Genomic DNA, 14,381 nt, shown 5'->3' with positions numbered 1-14,381 from the left:
CATTTCTACTCTGACTAGCACGTGGCACTGGTAGCAATCCTGAGATTACTACCTTTGAGGTCCTATTTTTTAAATTTACCTAACTCCCTATATTCTGCTTTTAGGACCTCATCCTGTTTTTTTACCTATATCGTTGGTCCCTATGTGCACCACGACAACTGGCTGTTCACCCTCCCCCTCCAAAATGTTCTGCAGCCGCTCCGAGACGTCCTTGACCCGTGCACCAGGGAGGCAACACACCATCCTGGAGTCTCGATTGCGGCCGCAAAAACGCCTATCTATTCCCCTTACAATTGAGTCTCCTATCACTATAGCTCTTCCACTCTTTCCTCCCAGCCTGTGCAGCAGAGCCACCCATGGTGCCAGGAAGTTGGCTGCTGCTGCCTTCCCCTGATGAGTCATCCCCCCAACAGTATTCAAAGTGGTATATCTGTTGGAGAGGGGGATGGCCGCAGGGGATTCCTGCATTACCTGCCTGCGCCTCTTACTCTGCCTGCTGGTCACCCATTCCCTTCCTGCCTGTACACCCTTTACCTGCGTTGTGACCAACTCGCTATATCTGATATTCACGACGTCCTCAGCATCGCGAATGCTCCAAATGGATCTTTAACACCCACCTGACAGAGCAGAGAGGGCCTCGGTTTAACGTCTCATCTGAAAGACAGCACCTCTGACAGTGCGGCACTCCCTCAGCACTGCACTGGAGTGTCAGCCTAGATTTTTGTACTCAAGGCTCTGGAGTGGGACTTGAACCCACAACCTTCTGACTCAGAGGCGAGAGTGCTACCAACTGAGCTAACGGGTGTCTACCATTTACAACTGTCTGCAATGACACCTGACTAGCCCCATTAAAAATTTACCAACAGTGTCATTAAACCAGGTCTACCTTTGGATTTCATATCAAATACAGGATTCAGGACATTTTAGGGTTACAACACATCTCTAGGCTGAGATTATGTCATTCAGCCCCTGAAGTTGGCTCTGGCCCATTCGAATCATAGAATGGTTACAGCACAGGAGGCCATTCGGCCCATCAAGCCCGTGCCGGCTCTCTGCAAGAGCACGTCAGCCCACTCTTTCTTCGTAGCCCTGCAATTATTTTTCCTTCAGGTACTTATCCAACTTCCTTTTGAAAGCCACGATTGAATCTGCCTCCACCACCCTTTCAGGCAGTGCATTCCTGATCCTAACCACTCACTGTGTAAAAAAGTTTCTATTCCTGTCGCCTTTGGATCTTCTGCCAATCGTCCTCTGGTTCCCAACCCTTCAGCCAATGGAAACAGTTTACCTCATGAATATGAACACCTCTATCAAATCTCCTCTCAATCTTCTTGCTCCAAGGAGAACAAACCCAGCTTCTCCAATCTATCCCCGTAACTAAAGCCCCTCATCCCTTGAGGCATTCTCATAAATCTTTTCTTCACCCTCTCTGAGGCCTTCACATCCACCCTAAAGTGCGGTGCACAGAATTGGACACAATACTCCAATTGTGGCTGAATCGGTGTTTTATAAAAATTCATCATAACTTCCTCGCTTGTGTACTCTATGCCTCTATTTATAAAGCCCAGGATGCCATATGCTTTCTCAACCTGTCCTGCGACCTTTAACGATTTGTGCACATATACCCCCAGATATCTCTCTTCCTGCACCCCATTTAGAATTGAACTCCCTTTAAAATTTATAATGAGAATCAGCCCCTGAAGGATGGATGTGGCACGTTATAATGTTTGCCAATCGTGTGCACTGTCGCTGACTGCACTCACCGTTATCTCGGTACACCATGCCGATAGTCCCTCCAGTGTTTATCACCAGCACTCGAACCTCACTTGGGCTGTCCGCCGACTCTACGCTGTAGCTGCTTGAGCGGCGCCGGCGTCTCAGTACCTGGGCGCTGGCGGCCGGCCGGGACATTCGCGACCCGTTGCGGACAGCGAAGCTCTCCGAGTCCATCAAGTCGAGCCGGGTGTTGGACAGCGCACTGGAAAGCGACGAAATGCTGCAACTGGAGCCGGAGCTCGGCAAAATGAACTTCTCCGCCATCAGAGCAAGGGCAGACTAAGTAACGAAGAGGAGGAAACGGAGGCGGTGTGGGCAGAGCCAATCAAACCAGAGCCTGACGTCAGGAGTCATTCAACAACACCCCCTTTTTTAAATATACGCCGTGCATTCAATTCCCCATTATATACACCGTGCATACAATTCCCTATTATATACACCCGCTCTCAAATATACACCGTGCATTCAATTCACCATTATATACACCCCCTCTCAAATATACACCGTGCATTCAATTCCTTGTTATATACACCCCCTTTTTAATATACACCGTACATCCAATTCTCCATTATATACATCCGTTATCACCCCTCCCCTCAAAATACCAACCCTTGACCCCTCTATCTTTACAAACTACTGCCCCATCTCCAACCGCCCTTTCCTCTCCAAAGTCCGTAAACATGCTGTTACCTCTCAAATCCATGCCCAAAATTCTCTAATATACACCATGCATTCAATTCTCCTTATACACATCCCCTCTCAGTGGTAATGTCACTGGACTAGTAATCCAGAGGCCTGGACTAATGATACGGAGACGCGAGTTCATAATCCCACCACGGCAGCTGGGGAATTTAAAATCAATTAAATAAATCTGGAATTTAAAAAAAGCTAGTATCAGTAATGGTGACTATGAAACTATCAGATTGTCGTAAAAACCCATCTGGTTCACCAATGTCTTTTTGGGAAGGAAATCTGCCGTCCTTACCCGGTTTGGCCTATATGTGACTCCAGATCCACAGCAATGTGGTTGACCCTTAACTGTTCATTTAAATCTCTATTATTTACACCCCCTCTCTAATATACAATGTGAATTCAAATCTTTATTATACATAGCCCCTCCCTAATATACACGGTGCATTCAACCCTCTGTTATATACGCCACCACGCAAATGGAGAATTGATTGAATGCATGGTGTATATTATAGGTACCCACTAATAAAAAATTGATTGATATCTACATTATACACACCACCTGCATTCATGTTTATATTTACACTACCTTACATCAATGGTGAAGTAAGATATTAAAATTGAGCATAACAGGGCATGTTTGATAGAACTCAATTGCAGCCACAGAATGTTTAAAGATGAAGTGTACTAATTATTTGTATGTTTAATTGCAGAAATGACTACCAGTTTAGAGAGATGAAACTTACTAAAGGAAACACTGGCATAGCCCATTTCTGGAGAAACAAAACAGTAGGGCCAGAAGGGGGGAATGACTCATTTCCCAGAAATCAGCTGACCTGCATGACTTGTTTCCAAGAAATCAGCAGACTTGCATATCTCCTTCAGGGGAAAATGAAACTTACCTTATAGGTTATTCTGTATGAATGAGATACTCCTAGATAATGATTAATCTCTGAGGGGGGGCATGCAAAATGTGTATAACTGTGTGGACTTTGAAAATCTTGTTAGAGTCCGTTTCATACATGATCTGAAGGCTCTCCTCAGGCCTGAGTAAACCGTTTTTGACTTCAATTAGTGGTCTGTCTTTCTTTCAACAAGCCAGTGATGTTGACTTTGTATATCACTTAGTCCGCACTTTGGGGGCTTACATCAAATGGTGTATTATATTATATTTACAAGAGTACCATTATATTATATAATTTATAACACAAATAGTTATACAATTAGCACCTATATAATTAATAATCTTGTTTGGTGTATATACATAGAACTTGAGTTAATGACCAACCTGCAGATGGTCTCAAATGAACCACAGAAGTAACCAGTAAAAATTGCTGAGGTTACCAGTCTTGAGTAGCCATGTTGATTTCCCAGCCACTCCACAATATTACACTAAAAATACAATTAACAAAAAAAAAATTCAATACAAAATTCCAATCTGTATCCACAAAGTTACCCATTTTCTTCTAATGCCTCCAACAATTTTCCCTCACGAGACTCCCTACTCGAGGTCCTGCACGGTTATTCCACATAGTGTCTCTCCTGCCAGCACAGCTGCTATCTGTACTCTCAACAGGCCCACTTTCTATTTCTGCTGGCACAGCTGCCACGTGTGCTGCAGTATATAGCTGCTCAGTACAGAGGGATTTGGGTGTCCCTGTACATGAAACACAAAAAGTTAACATGCAGGTGCAAGTAATTAGGAAGCCAAATGGAATGTTGGCCTTTATTTCAAGGGGGATAGAGTATAAAAGTAGGGAAGTCTTGCTACAACTGTACAGGGTGCTGGTGAGACCACACCTAGAGTACTGCGTAGTTTTGCTCCCCTTATTTAAGGGGGGATACACTTGCATTGGAGGCAGTTCAGAGAAGGTTCGCTAGGTTGATTCCTGGGATGGAAGGGTTGTCTTATGAGGAAAGGTTGGGCCTATACTCATTGGAATTCAGAAGAAAGGTGATCTTATTGAAACATAAAAGATTCTAAGGGGGTTGGACAGGGTAGATGCTGAGAAGACGTTTCCCCTCGTGGGGGAAAATCTAGAACGAGGGGGCATAATCTCAGAATAAGGAGTCGCCCATTTAAGATGGAGATGAAGAAAAATTTCTTCTCTCAGAGGGTCGTGAATCTTTGGAATTCTTTACCCCAGAAAGCTGTGGAAGCTGATTCATTGAATATATTCAAGGCTGAGATGGACAGGTTTTTGAGCAACAGCGGAGTCAAGGGTTATGGGGAGCGGGCAGGAAAGTGGAGTTGAGGCAAAAATCAGATCAGCCAGGATCTCATTAAATGGCGGAGCAGGCTCAAGGGGCTGAATGGCCTACTCCTGCTTATGTTCTTTGTCTCCTGCTTTCATCAAATGCAACTGTAAAGTGGCAGTAAGAGTGCAGTGTGACATTACTGTTGATATCTAGATGATCTGTTTCAGAACATACTGGCTTCCTTTGTCCCAGTCCTGGCAGACTCCAGCTCCCCCGAATGTTCCGAGTTCCCACACTCAAAGTACTCTCAATTCACTCAGCCTGCTGCACTAACCCTAAGGCTAATCATACCCCACCCACTTAATCACAAGTAAATCCTCTCCACTTCTGAGGCCTCACCACCCAAATTTTTCTCAACAACACATGTTCCAGCAACTCCCAAGCTCTCTCCACCTTATCCCAGCACACATTGGCTGCTTTAAAAAAAACGCAAGAGGTAGGAATGAAGTAGATTGGAGTACATCGATAAAGAAAAATTTGTAAAAAAGACAATCGAAAGATGAACACCACAATGGAGAGACAGAGGGGAAAAATATAGCGAGCAACACAAAGACATGGAGAGCAACATAGAAAGGATGAAGAAGTAAGATAGAGTGGACAGTTGCAGGCAGTCAATTTTATTACTTTTCTCCATGAGCAACACCACAAATCTACAATAAAACACTGATTTTTTTTTGATTTTTTTTTTAACTGGTGGTCCTGTGTGTGCATATGGAGAGCCCGCCACTTCTAGGCCAGTGGACATGAGCTCTGCAATCCAGGGGCATTGTGCTGTGTAGCAGAGAAGAATGTTTTTGTTCCCCCTAGTATTAAATATCTACAGACAGTATTTGTGATATGTCCATACTTCAGGTCATACAATGACAATAAAAATTGAAACGGTTCCAATATTCGTTTCAGATTTCTCTCATTTCAAATTGCCACCGCTAACCACTGCGTGCATTCAGACCCACCAGTTTACATTGCTCCCTAGTCAAATACTGCACCAATTTTTAAAGCAAATAATTCCACTCATTCTGTGCTATGCTTTTCTATGAGAAGTCACTTCCTCATTAACATTTACTGATAATTATAAAAAGATTTCACTTTGAATCACAGTATTATCAGGCTTTTGCAATCAACAGAATTTATATTGCACAGCCACCAAACAGAACAAGGTGACATTTTAATCTTAAGTAACCACTAATGAACCCTCTTCTAACCCCACTCCCTCCTAGTTCCTGGCTCCTTTTACTTCCTATGTCCCAGCACAAGTGTTCCCTTCCAGGAGCCAAATATTTCTGCAGTAGTCAGAGTCCCTCGTAATCAGAGTAGAGGCAAGGTAATTTATGCAGCTATCAAAAGCTTCAAAACATGAATCTGGTTTCAGTGGTGAAGTAAGATATTAAAATTGAGCATAACGGCATATTTGATAGAACTCAATTGCAGCCACAGAATGTTTAAAGATGAAGTGTACTAATTATTTGTATGTTTAATTGCAGAAATGACTACCAGTTTAGAAAGATGAAACTTACAAAAGGAAACAATGGCATAGCCCATTTCTGGAGAAACAAAACAGTAGGGCCAGAAGGGGGGAATGACTCATTTCCCAGAAATCAGTAGACTTGCATGTCTCTTTCAGGGGAAAATGAAACTTATCTTATAGGTTATTCTGTATGAATGAGATACTCCTAGATAGTGATTAATGTATAGACTTTTAAATCGATTGGATCTCTGAGGAGGGAGGACATGCAAAATGTGTATAACTGTGTGGACTTTGAGAAGCTTGTTAGAGTCCGTTTCAGACGTGATCTAAAGGCTCTCCTCAGGCCTGAGTAAACCGTTTTTGACTTCAATTAGTGGTCTGTCTTTCTTTCAACAAGCCAGTGATGTCGACTTTGTATATCACTTAGTCCGCACTTTGGGGGCTTACATCAAGTGGGGACGAAAGAGAGACAGGGAAAGAGAGGTTGTGCGAGAGAGAAAACAAAAGACATGCAGAAACAGAGACTGAGTGATACAGAAAAAAGACAAAGCAAAGGAGACGTAAATTTACAGAAGAGGGAGAGAAAAAGGGAGTCAAATGACAACAAAAGTGAGACAAAGTAAAAAAAATCAAAAATTAGATTGAGAAACAAGTAGAGTTAAGCAGTTCATTGACTGTGGAGAGATATGCAACATAAAATAAAAGTGCAAAATAATCACAAAGGCAAGGTTCAGACCCGAGAAGGGAGGAGTTTATTTTTATTTTTTCTCAGATGTGGGTAACACTGGCAAGACCGCTTTTATTGCCCTTTCCTAGTTCCCCCTAGGTGTTGATGGGCCTTCTCCTTCAAACACACTCATCCTTGTAACAATGGTGCTCCTACAAGAGGGTTAGGTAGAGAATTCCTGGATTCTGGCCCAGCAATGATGAAGGAATCATTAGGAATGCAAATTTTGCAGTAATATAGACAAAGACTATTAGAATACAAGTAATTGTGCAATGTACGTCTAAGTCAGGATGGTGCGTGATTGGGAAGGGAACTTGAGTGGATGGTGTTCCCACAGCATTGCTGTTCTTGTTCTTCTTGGTGGTATCGGTCACAGGGGAGGGAGGTGCTGTCGAAGTAACCTTTGTGAGTTACTGTAGGTCATACATACTGCAGCCACAATGGGGTGGATATAGAGTCCAGTGACAAGGGCATTAACTAAGTCCTGGATGGTGTCGACTTTTGCCATTGTGGCTCTGGCTGCACCATACAGGCAGGTGATAAGTATTTCGTTACACTCATGACTTGAGCCTTGTAGGCGATGGAAAGGCTTGGAGGGGCCAGGAAGTGAGACACTCATTCAGAACAGCAGTAGCCAACCTCTGCCCTTGTCACAACGATGTTGATATGGCTGGTCCAATTCAGCTTCTGGTCAATGATGACCCCCCAGGATGTTGATGTTAGGGGAGTTTGCAATAGTGGGTAAAAAGATGGCTCTCTCTTGTTTGAGATGGTCATTACCTGGCACTTATGTGACACTAATGCTAGCTGACCTTTTGTCAGCCCAAGTTTGAATTGTATCCAGGTTCTGCTGTAGGCTGGCACGGGCTACTTCATTACTGGAGGAGTCATAAATGGAGTGGAATACTGTGGAATCATCTGTGAACAAGTCCACTTCTGATCTTATAATGGAGGGAAGGTCACTGATGAAGCAGCTGAAAATGGTTGGGCCACGGATTCTTCCGTTAAGAACTCCTGCGATGATGTCCTGGAGCTCTAATGACTGAAACACAACCATCTTGCATTGCGTCAGGTATAACTAGCCACTGGAGTGTTTTCCCTTTGTCCTGTTTTGCTTGGGCTTCTTGGTCAAATCTGTTCCTTAATGTCGAGGGCAGCTATTCTCACCTCTCCTCTGTCATTCATCTCTTGCGTCCATATCTGGATCAAGGCTGCAATGAGATCTGGAGCCGAGTGGTTCTGACCAGAGTACTTTCTTGTCCTTTCTTCTCGTAGATCTTCCTTCGTGATTTCCAACATGGAGGAGTACTCATTCATCAGTTGGAGGCGGGGGGGGGGGGGTGGGGGGGGGTGCTGCAGTTGTGGTTTCCTTGACTTTGTTTGACTTGAAGCCACAAGACTTGCAGGGGTCTGGAATCAATGTCGAGGACTCCCAGGGCCACTCCACCCAACTGTACATCACTGTGCCTCTACCTCTGGGGAGTTTATCTGCCAGTGGGACAGGGTATACCCAGGGATGGTGATGAAAGAGTCTGGAATGTTGACTGATGGATACTATTCTGTGAGTAGAAACTCTGTCAGACTAGTCTGTGGGACAAGTCTCCCAACTTGGGCACCAGCCCACAGGTATTACTGCGAGTGGGTTAAGAGTGCCTTAGTCTTATCTTGATATAATACATAGGAACAGGAGTAGGCGCTGTTGTGGAAGACCACAGATGAATTTGTTCATGTTTGTCACATAGAAGCAGAATGGTGAGTTTTCATGGATCACAAAGTTTGTACAAACCAAGGTTACGGACAATTACTTCGTGTTTTTCTGAGTTATACACAAAACTGAAACAGCTCAAATAAAGTATCGACATAGGAACATGAGTGGGCCATTCAGCCCCTCGAGCCTGTTGCGACATTCTATGAGATCATGGCTGATCTGTGACCTAACTCCATATACCCGCTTTTGGCCCATATCCCTTAATACCTTTGGTTAACAAAAAGCTATCAATCTAAAATTTAAAATTAACGATTGATCTAGTATCAATTGACATTTGCGGAAGAGAGTTCCAAACTTCTACCATCCTTTGTGTGTAGAAGCATTTCCCAATTTCATTCCTGAAAGGTCTGTCTCTAATTTTTAGATTATGCCCCCTAGTCCGAGAAAGCCCAGCCAGTGGAAATAGTTTCTCTCTATCTACCCTATCTATTTGTTCCCCTTAATATCTTGAAAACTTCGATCAAATCACCCCACTAACATTCTAAATTCTAAGGAATACAACCCTAATTTGTGTAATCTCTTCCTCGTAACTTAACCCTTGAAGTCCAGGTATCATTCTGGTAAACCTACGCTGCACTCCCTCCAAGGCCAATATATCCTTCCTACAGTGCGGTGCCCAGAACTGCTCACAGTACTCCAGGTGTGGTCTAACCAGGGCTTTGTCCAGCTGCAGCATAACTTCTACCCCCTTGTATTCTATTCACCTAGATATAAAGGCCAGCATTCCATTAGCCTTTTAAATTTTTTTTTTTTGTACCTGTCCATGACACTTTAATGATCTATGTATCTGGACCCCCAAGTCTCTTTTGACCTCCACTGTTTTTAGCTTTTCACCATTTAGAAAGTACCCTGTTCTCTCCTTTTTAGGTCCAAAGTAGATGACCTCACATTTGCTTACATTGAAATCCATTTGCCAGTTCTGCCCACTTAATCTATCAATATCCCTTTGTAATGTTATGCTTTCATCGACACTGCCTCCTATCTTTGTGCCATCGGCAAATTTGGATATATGACTTTCTATGCCATCATCTATGTCGTTAATAAATTCAGTGAATAGTGGAGGCCGCAACATAGATCCCTGCAGGACAGCACTAGTCACATCCTGTCAATTTGAATACCTACCTATTATCCCTACTCTCGTCTCCTGCCGCTCAGCCAATTTCCTAACCAGGTCAATAAGCTGCCCTCAATTCCGTGGGCTTCTATTTTAGTTAACAGTCTCTTATGTGGGACTTTATCAAATGCCTTCTGGAAGTCCATATAAATAACATCCACAGACATTACCATGTCTGCTACTTTAGTCACCTCTTCAAAAAATTCAATCAGGTTTGTCAGGCATGACCTACCTTTCACAAATCCATGCTGGCGCTCTCTGATCAACTGAAAATTTGCGAGGTGTTCAGTCACCCGATCCTAAATTAGAGCCTCTAGCAATTTCCCGACAACAGATGTTAAGCTAACTGGTCTATAATTCCCTGGTTACCCCCTCACCATTCTTAAATAGGAGTGACATATGCAATTTTCCAATCTAAGGAACAGTTCCTAACCGAGAGAACTTTGGAAGATTATAGTTAGGGCATCTGCAATGTACTCACCTACTTCCTTTAATACTGACGCAAAGTAATTATTCAACATGTCTGCAATTTCCTTATTATCACTGACAATATCACCGCTTTCAGTTTTTAAGGGGCCAACATTGCTCCTACCCTCTTTTTCCTAATGTAATTGTAAAATTTCTTTGTATTGATTTTGATATCCTTTGCAAGTTTCTTTTCATACTCCCTTTTTAGCAAGTACACTGTACCTGTTGGATAATATCAGTTTCTGTGGATTCTCATTCCCTTTCTTACCTGGGCTCCCCTTACTCGGCACACTTATCGGTCACACCAATCCCATTCTGATCCTGCACCTCTCTATGAGGTGTGACCGAAGTCTGGAGCAAACTGTCCAGATACTCATCCCCCTCCCTTATGTGTCAGAGCGTCTCCAACTCGCACTCCAGCTCAATGACAGTGTGTCGGAGAAATTCGAGACGGAGACATCTCCTGCAGATGTGTTCACTCAGGACAGTCTCGCTGTCCACAAACTCCCACCTCCCACATACTGCAGTCCAGACACACAACCTGCTCTGCCATATCTTAGTCTAACCTTGTTTTATTAATTTAATTATCACAGAAATCACAGAAACCCCACAGTGCAGATAGAGGCCATTTCGGCCCATCGAGCCTGCACTGACACATATCCCACCCGATCCCCGTAACCCCAACACATACCCCACCCGATCCCTGTAACCCCACGTATTTAATCCCCCTAACACTAAGGGTCAATTTATCATAGCCAATCAACCTAACCTGCACATCTTTGGACTGTGGGAGGAAACCGGAGCACCCGGAGTAAACCCACGCAAACACGGGGAGAATGTGCAAACTCCACACAGACAGTCGCCCGAGGCCGGATTCGAACCCAGGTCCCTGGCGCTGTGAGGCAACAGTGCTAACCACTATGCCACCGTGCTGTTGAACTAGTTATTAATTTACTAAAGTACATTAGTTTCCCAGCTCTTAGTTTAAACCACTGCGAAGCTTATAGAGAAAAAACATTAATAGTCACCAATCACCTACCTGCTGTCCTGTGACGTCACTCCTTGTTTTTTTTTGTTTTTGAATTTGCCGGATTTGTACTGCCTTGGGTGCTGCCGACTCCTTGCAGGTCTGTGCTGTCCTCACCTCCTGGGTCATTGACGACAGGATGGTCCAATTTTCTTATTATTTTTGAACTTTGTAGTGATTATTTACAATGGAGTGGCTTTCTAGATAACTTCAGAGAGGTTTAAGACTACACCACAGTGTGGGACTAGACTTGTGTGTCAGCCAGACCAGGTGGCAAGCTCCCTTCCCTGAAAAACATTTGTGAACCATTTGGGTTTTTCTGACAATCCAGTAGTTTTCATGATAATTTAAGGGCGAGTATCAGAAAAATGTCAGATTTATTATTGAATCCAATTTCACCATTTGCCATGGGTTTTGAACACAGTTGAACTGGCTTGCTATTCCAACTAGGCTACCATACACTGGCAGTCTGTGTTCTAGGGCAAAACTTGGATCATCTCCAAAACTGGTTAGAACAGAATGTTTTTTTTTATTATTATTATTTTTTTTTAAATAGGCCTTCTTGAAGGTACTCGGGGACAGGATACAAACTAATAAAAGAAAAAAAATGATTGAAGAAAACCCTGGTATCTCGATTTTTCGCCTGTTTTCTCTCACTGTGTACTTTTGGAGCCCATGGGGATGGCAAAGGAGAGGCCTCTGCCAATGTCACTCAGACAACCAATACGAGGTCTACAGTTTTCAGCCCTATGCAAGGAAACCTGGCTGCTGTTCACCAACTTACCAAGGCAACGGCAAGGGGAATTCTGGGGGTCGATCTGTAGCTCACCACAGTATGCTGGACAAATCCACAGCCGGAAAATGAAAGTAACAGTTATAATTTTAGATGAGTGAGGATGTGCAAGCTTGCAGTTATATACTTGTATTGCTGTGGGTGCTCTGAAATGCACCACACAATGTCACTTGGCCAGGTTCCTGAGCTCAGGAAGTCACAATGTGAACTGCAGTTTATAGTTAAATACTTCTAGCAAGACACTTCAAAAAAACATTTAAAATTCAGGCATGTAATTTATGGTGCTCAAAAATGTGTTTTCTTTATTAACAACTTTAAACAAACTAATGTTACAATGAGCAAGATATTCTTATGTACTTCATGCAGAAATGTTATATCTGATGGAATATGGCCCATTGTACACCTCAACACAGAAATCAAATAAAAGCTACAAATGCTTAGCAATAAAACCAAAAGTATTTTTGGGCTTTTTGCCAGTGTAATAACTTTTATCCTTAATTAACACGGAACTGTTTTCAATACCCACTTGCAGACAACCAAATCTTCATGCATTAATTTACAACAAAAATAGAAGACAAAACAAAGCTAGCTGCTTTCTGAAAATATGCTTGCGCTTGGTATACATTGCTAGTTTTAAAGAAATAACTTGTCCTTTAAAGCATCCGACAACCCAGAATGTAAACATTTCAGTATCATTTGTTTTTAAATGGGCATTTTTGTTCCATGAGCTACAATACAACCTTCCAAAACAGCCACTCCGACACCAACAACAAACACTATTCATTTTCTTGGGTCTAACTGGTTCCATCCTTTCCTCCCTAACTCAGTAATGCTCTGCATTACCACATCTTTAATATGATGGTCTAAGCATTCAGCAGTACCAAGGAATGCAGTTGGTACAGAACCGTTTTGTTTTCTTCCCTGGACTGGTTCAAGAGGAGTCCTGGGTCCACCTAAAGAAACAAAGACATATAAGCTACATATTTATTGAGCCATCTTGTCTCTTATTCTCTCACTCCACATTCTTCCTAGTCTGTTCTGATAGTGTTTCAATTGTAATTACAGTACAGTATTTTTTCTACTAAGATTAATGCGAGGATGATCCATGACTTAAGATGTTTATGCTGCCTTGAGAAAATTCAAAGGGGGAAAAATTCGGTTGCTTTGTGCCTCCAGTTAGCACCCTAAGAAGGCACAAAGCAACCAGCACCCGGGCATGGCGCCGCCAACGCCTCCCGCAAAGTTCAGCATGGGTTTAGCGGCGGTGGTAACCGTTAGCGGCCCGCAGCACCGCCGCAAGATGGTATCATCGCTGTGCGCAGCGCCCCGCTCGATCTTTGGTAGCGCCCCGACTTACTGCCGGACGTCATGCCCGAGGGGGTCCTACCTGCAGCTGGGCGGCGTTATTTAAAGGCGAGGTGCCAGGCGGCCATTTTTGTTGCTGGCCGCCTGCCAGCACCTGCCTCCGCTGCCGTCCCCGGCCTCCTGACCCGCACCCCCCCCACGCAGAGTGCCAACTGCGCTCTGTGAGCCCGGCACTTCTCACGTGTCGGGCTCTTGCCGGCACTCCGATCCCCGGTGGCCCAGCTGGGCCCCGGGTCGCGCTGTGCAAGGCCCTTCCCCTTTAAGGGGAGGAAGGCCTGCAGTACCGCGGTGCAATATTCCCTCATAGCACCCCAAGAGGGAGGCGGGGCGCTAAGTTCGAGCCCCAAAGGGGGCACGACTCAATTTTCCCCCCCCAACTGTATTGTAAAGTGAGGCTGCCACTGACTTTCATCATCACGTTTCTTCAATCACATCTTCTCCGCAAACCTTTCAGAGCAGCTTAACTCAAGTTTAAAGACTGCATGGAGCAATAGGACATTTTTGTAAAATTAACTTCTGTAATCTCCTAAAATCTATGATCTTCCGGGCTAAAATACACAATTTCTTAATATACAGTGAGTTGCTGGTGGCCCCTTCACAGATTTTCCAACCTGAAAGGGCAGCCCTGCCTCCCCAACACCCAGTGGAATCATCACAAGATAATGTAGGAGGTATTTTGCATTGAACTTAAAATGAACTGCCTGTCCACATGGGGGATGCCCCAGAAAACAAGTGATATGTACAGAAGGGGCAAAGACCCGGCACCGACCCTATTTCCTCTGCCCACTACCCTGGAAATAGACACACACATGCCATAAGGAAACTCAGTATCAACAATTCACTGCATTCCAAAAAGTATTTCACCACACAAATGCCTTGATATATTCACAACGTGAAATGGTATTCTATTTTCACACGAGTCAGTGTCT

At 43.8% G+C, this 14,381-nt stretch overlaps 2 protein-coding genes across 8 annotated transcripts in view; both read right to left on the bottom strand.

Annotated features, from left to right (window-relative positions):
* Positions 1–2,062, bottom strand: part of aspg (asparaginase homolog (S. cerevisiae)) — a 149,596-nt gene extending 147,534 nt beyond the window's left edge. For all 5 annotated transcript variants that reach the window (XM_086003096.1, XM_086003095.1, XM_086003097.1 and 2 more), the window contains exon 1: positions 1,764–2,062. In XM_086003096.1, coding sequence (XP_085859222.1) covers positions 1,764–2,040 — 277 coding nt within the window. In that variant the 5' untranslated portion in view covers positions 2,041–2,062. The remainder of the gene's footprint in view (positions 1–1,763) is intronic.
* Positions 2,063–12,362: 10,300 nt separating this feature from the next.
* tdrd9 (tudor domain containing 9) overlaps positions 12,363–14,381 on the bottom strand; it is a 117,079-nt gene continuing 115,060 nt past the window's right edge. For all 3 annotated transcript variants that reach the window (XM_086003094.1, XM_086003092.1, XM_086003093.1), the window contains exon 36: positions 12,363–13,040. In XM_086003094.1, the coding sequence (XP_085859220.1) occupies positions 12,951–13,040 (90 nt within the window). In that variant the 3' untranslated portion in view covers positions 12,363–12,950. The remainder of the gene's footprint in view (positions 13,041–14,381) is intronic.

Source organism: Somniosus microcephalus, chromosome 12 (genome assembly GCF_052327205.1).
Source record: "Somniosus microcephalus isolate GS21.2 chromosome 12, FLI_Smic_1.0, whole genome shotgun sequence".
Lineage (NCBI taxonomy): Eukaryota > Metazoa > Chordata > Chondrichthyes > Squaliformes > Somniosidae > Somniosus > Somniosus microcephalus.
Note: the sequence above shows the minus strand (reverse complement) of the source record. Positions and strands in the feature narration are given on the sequence as shown.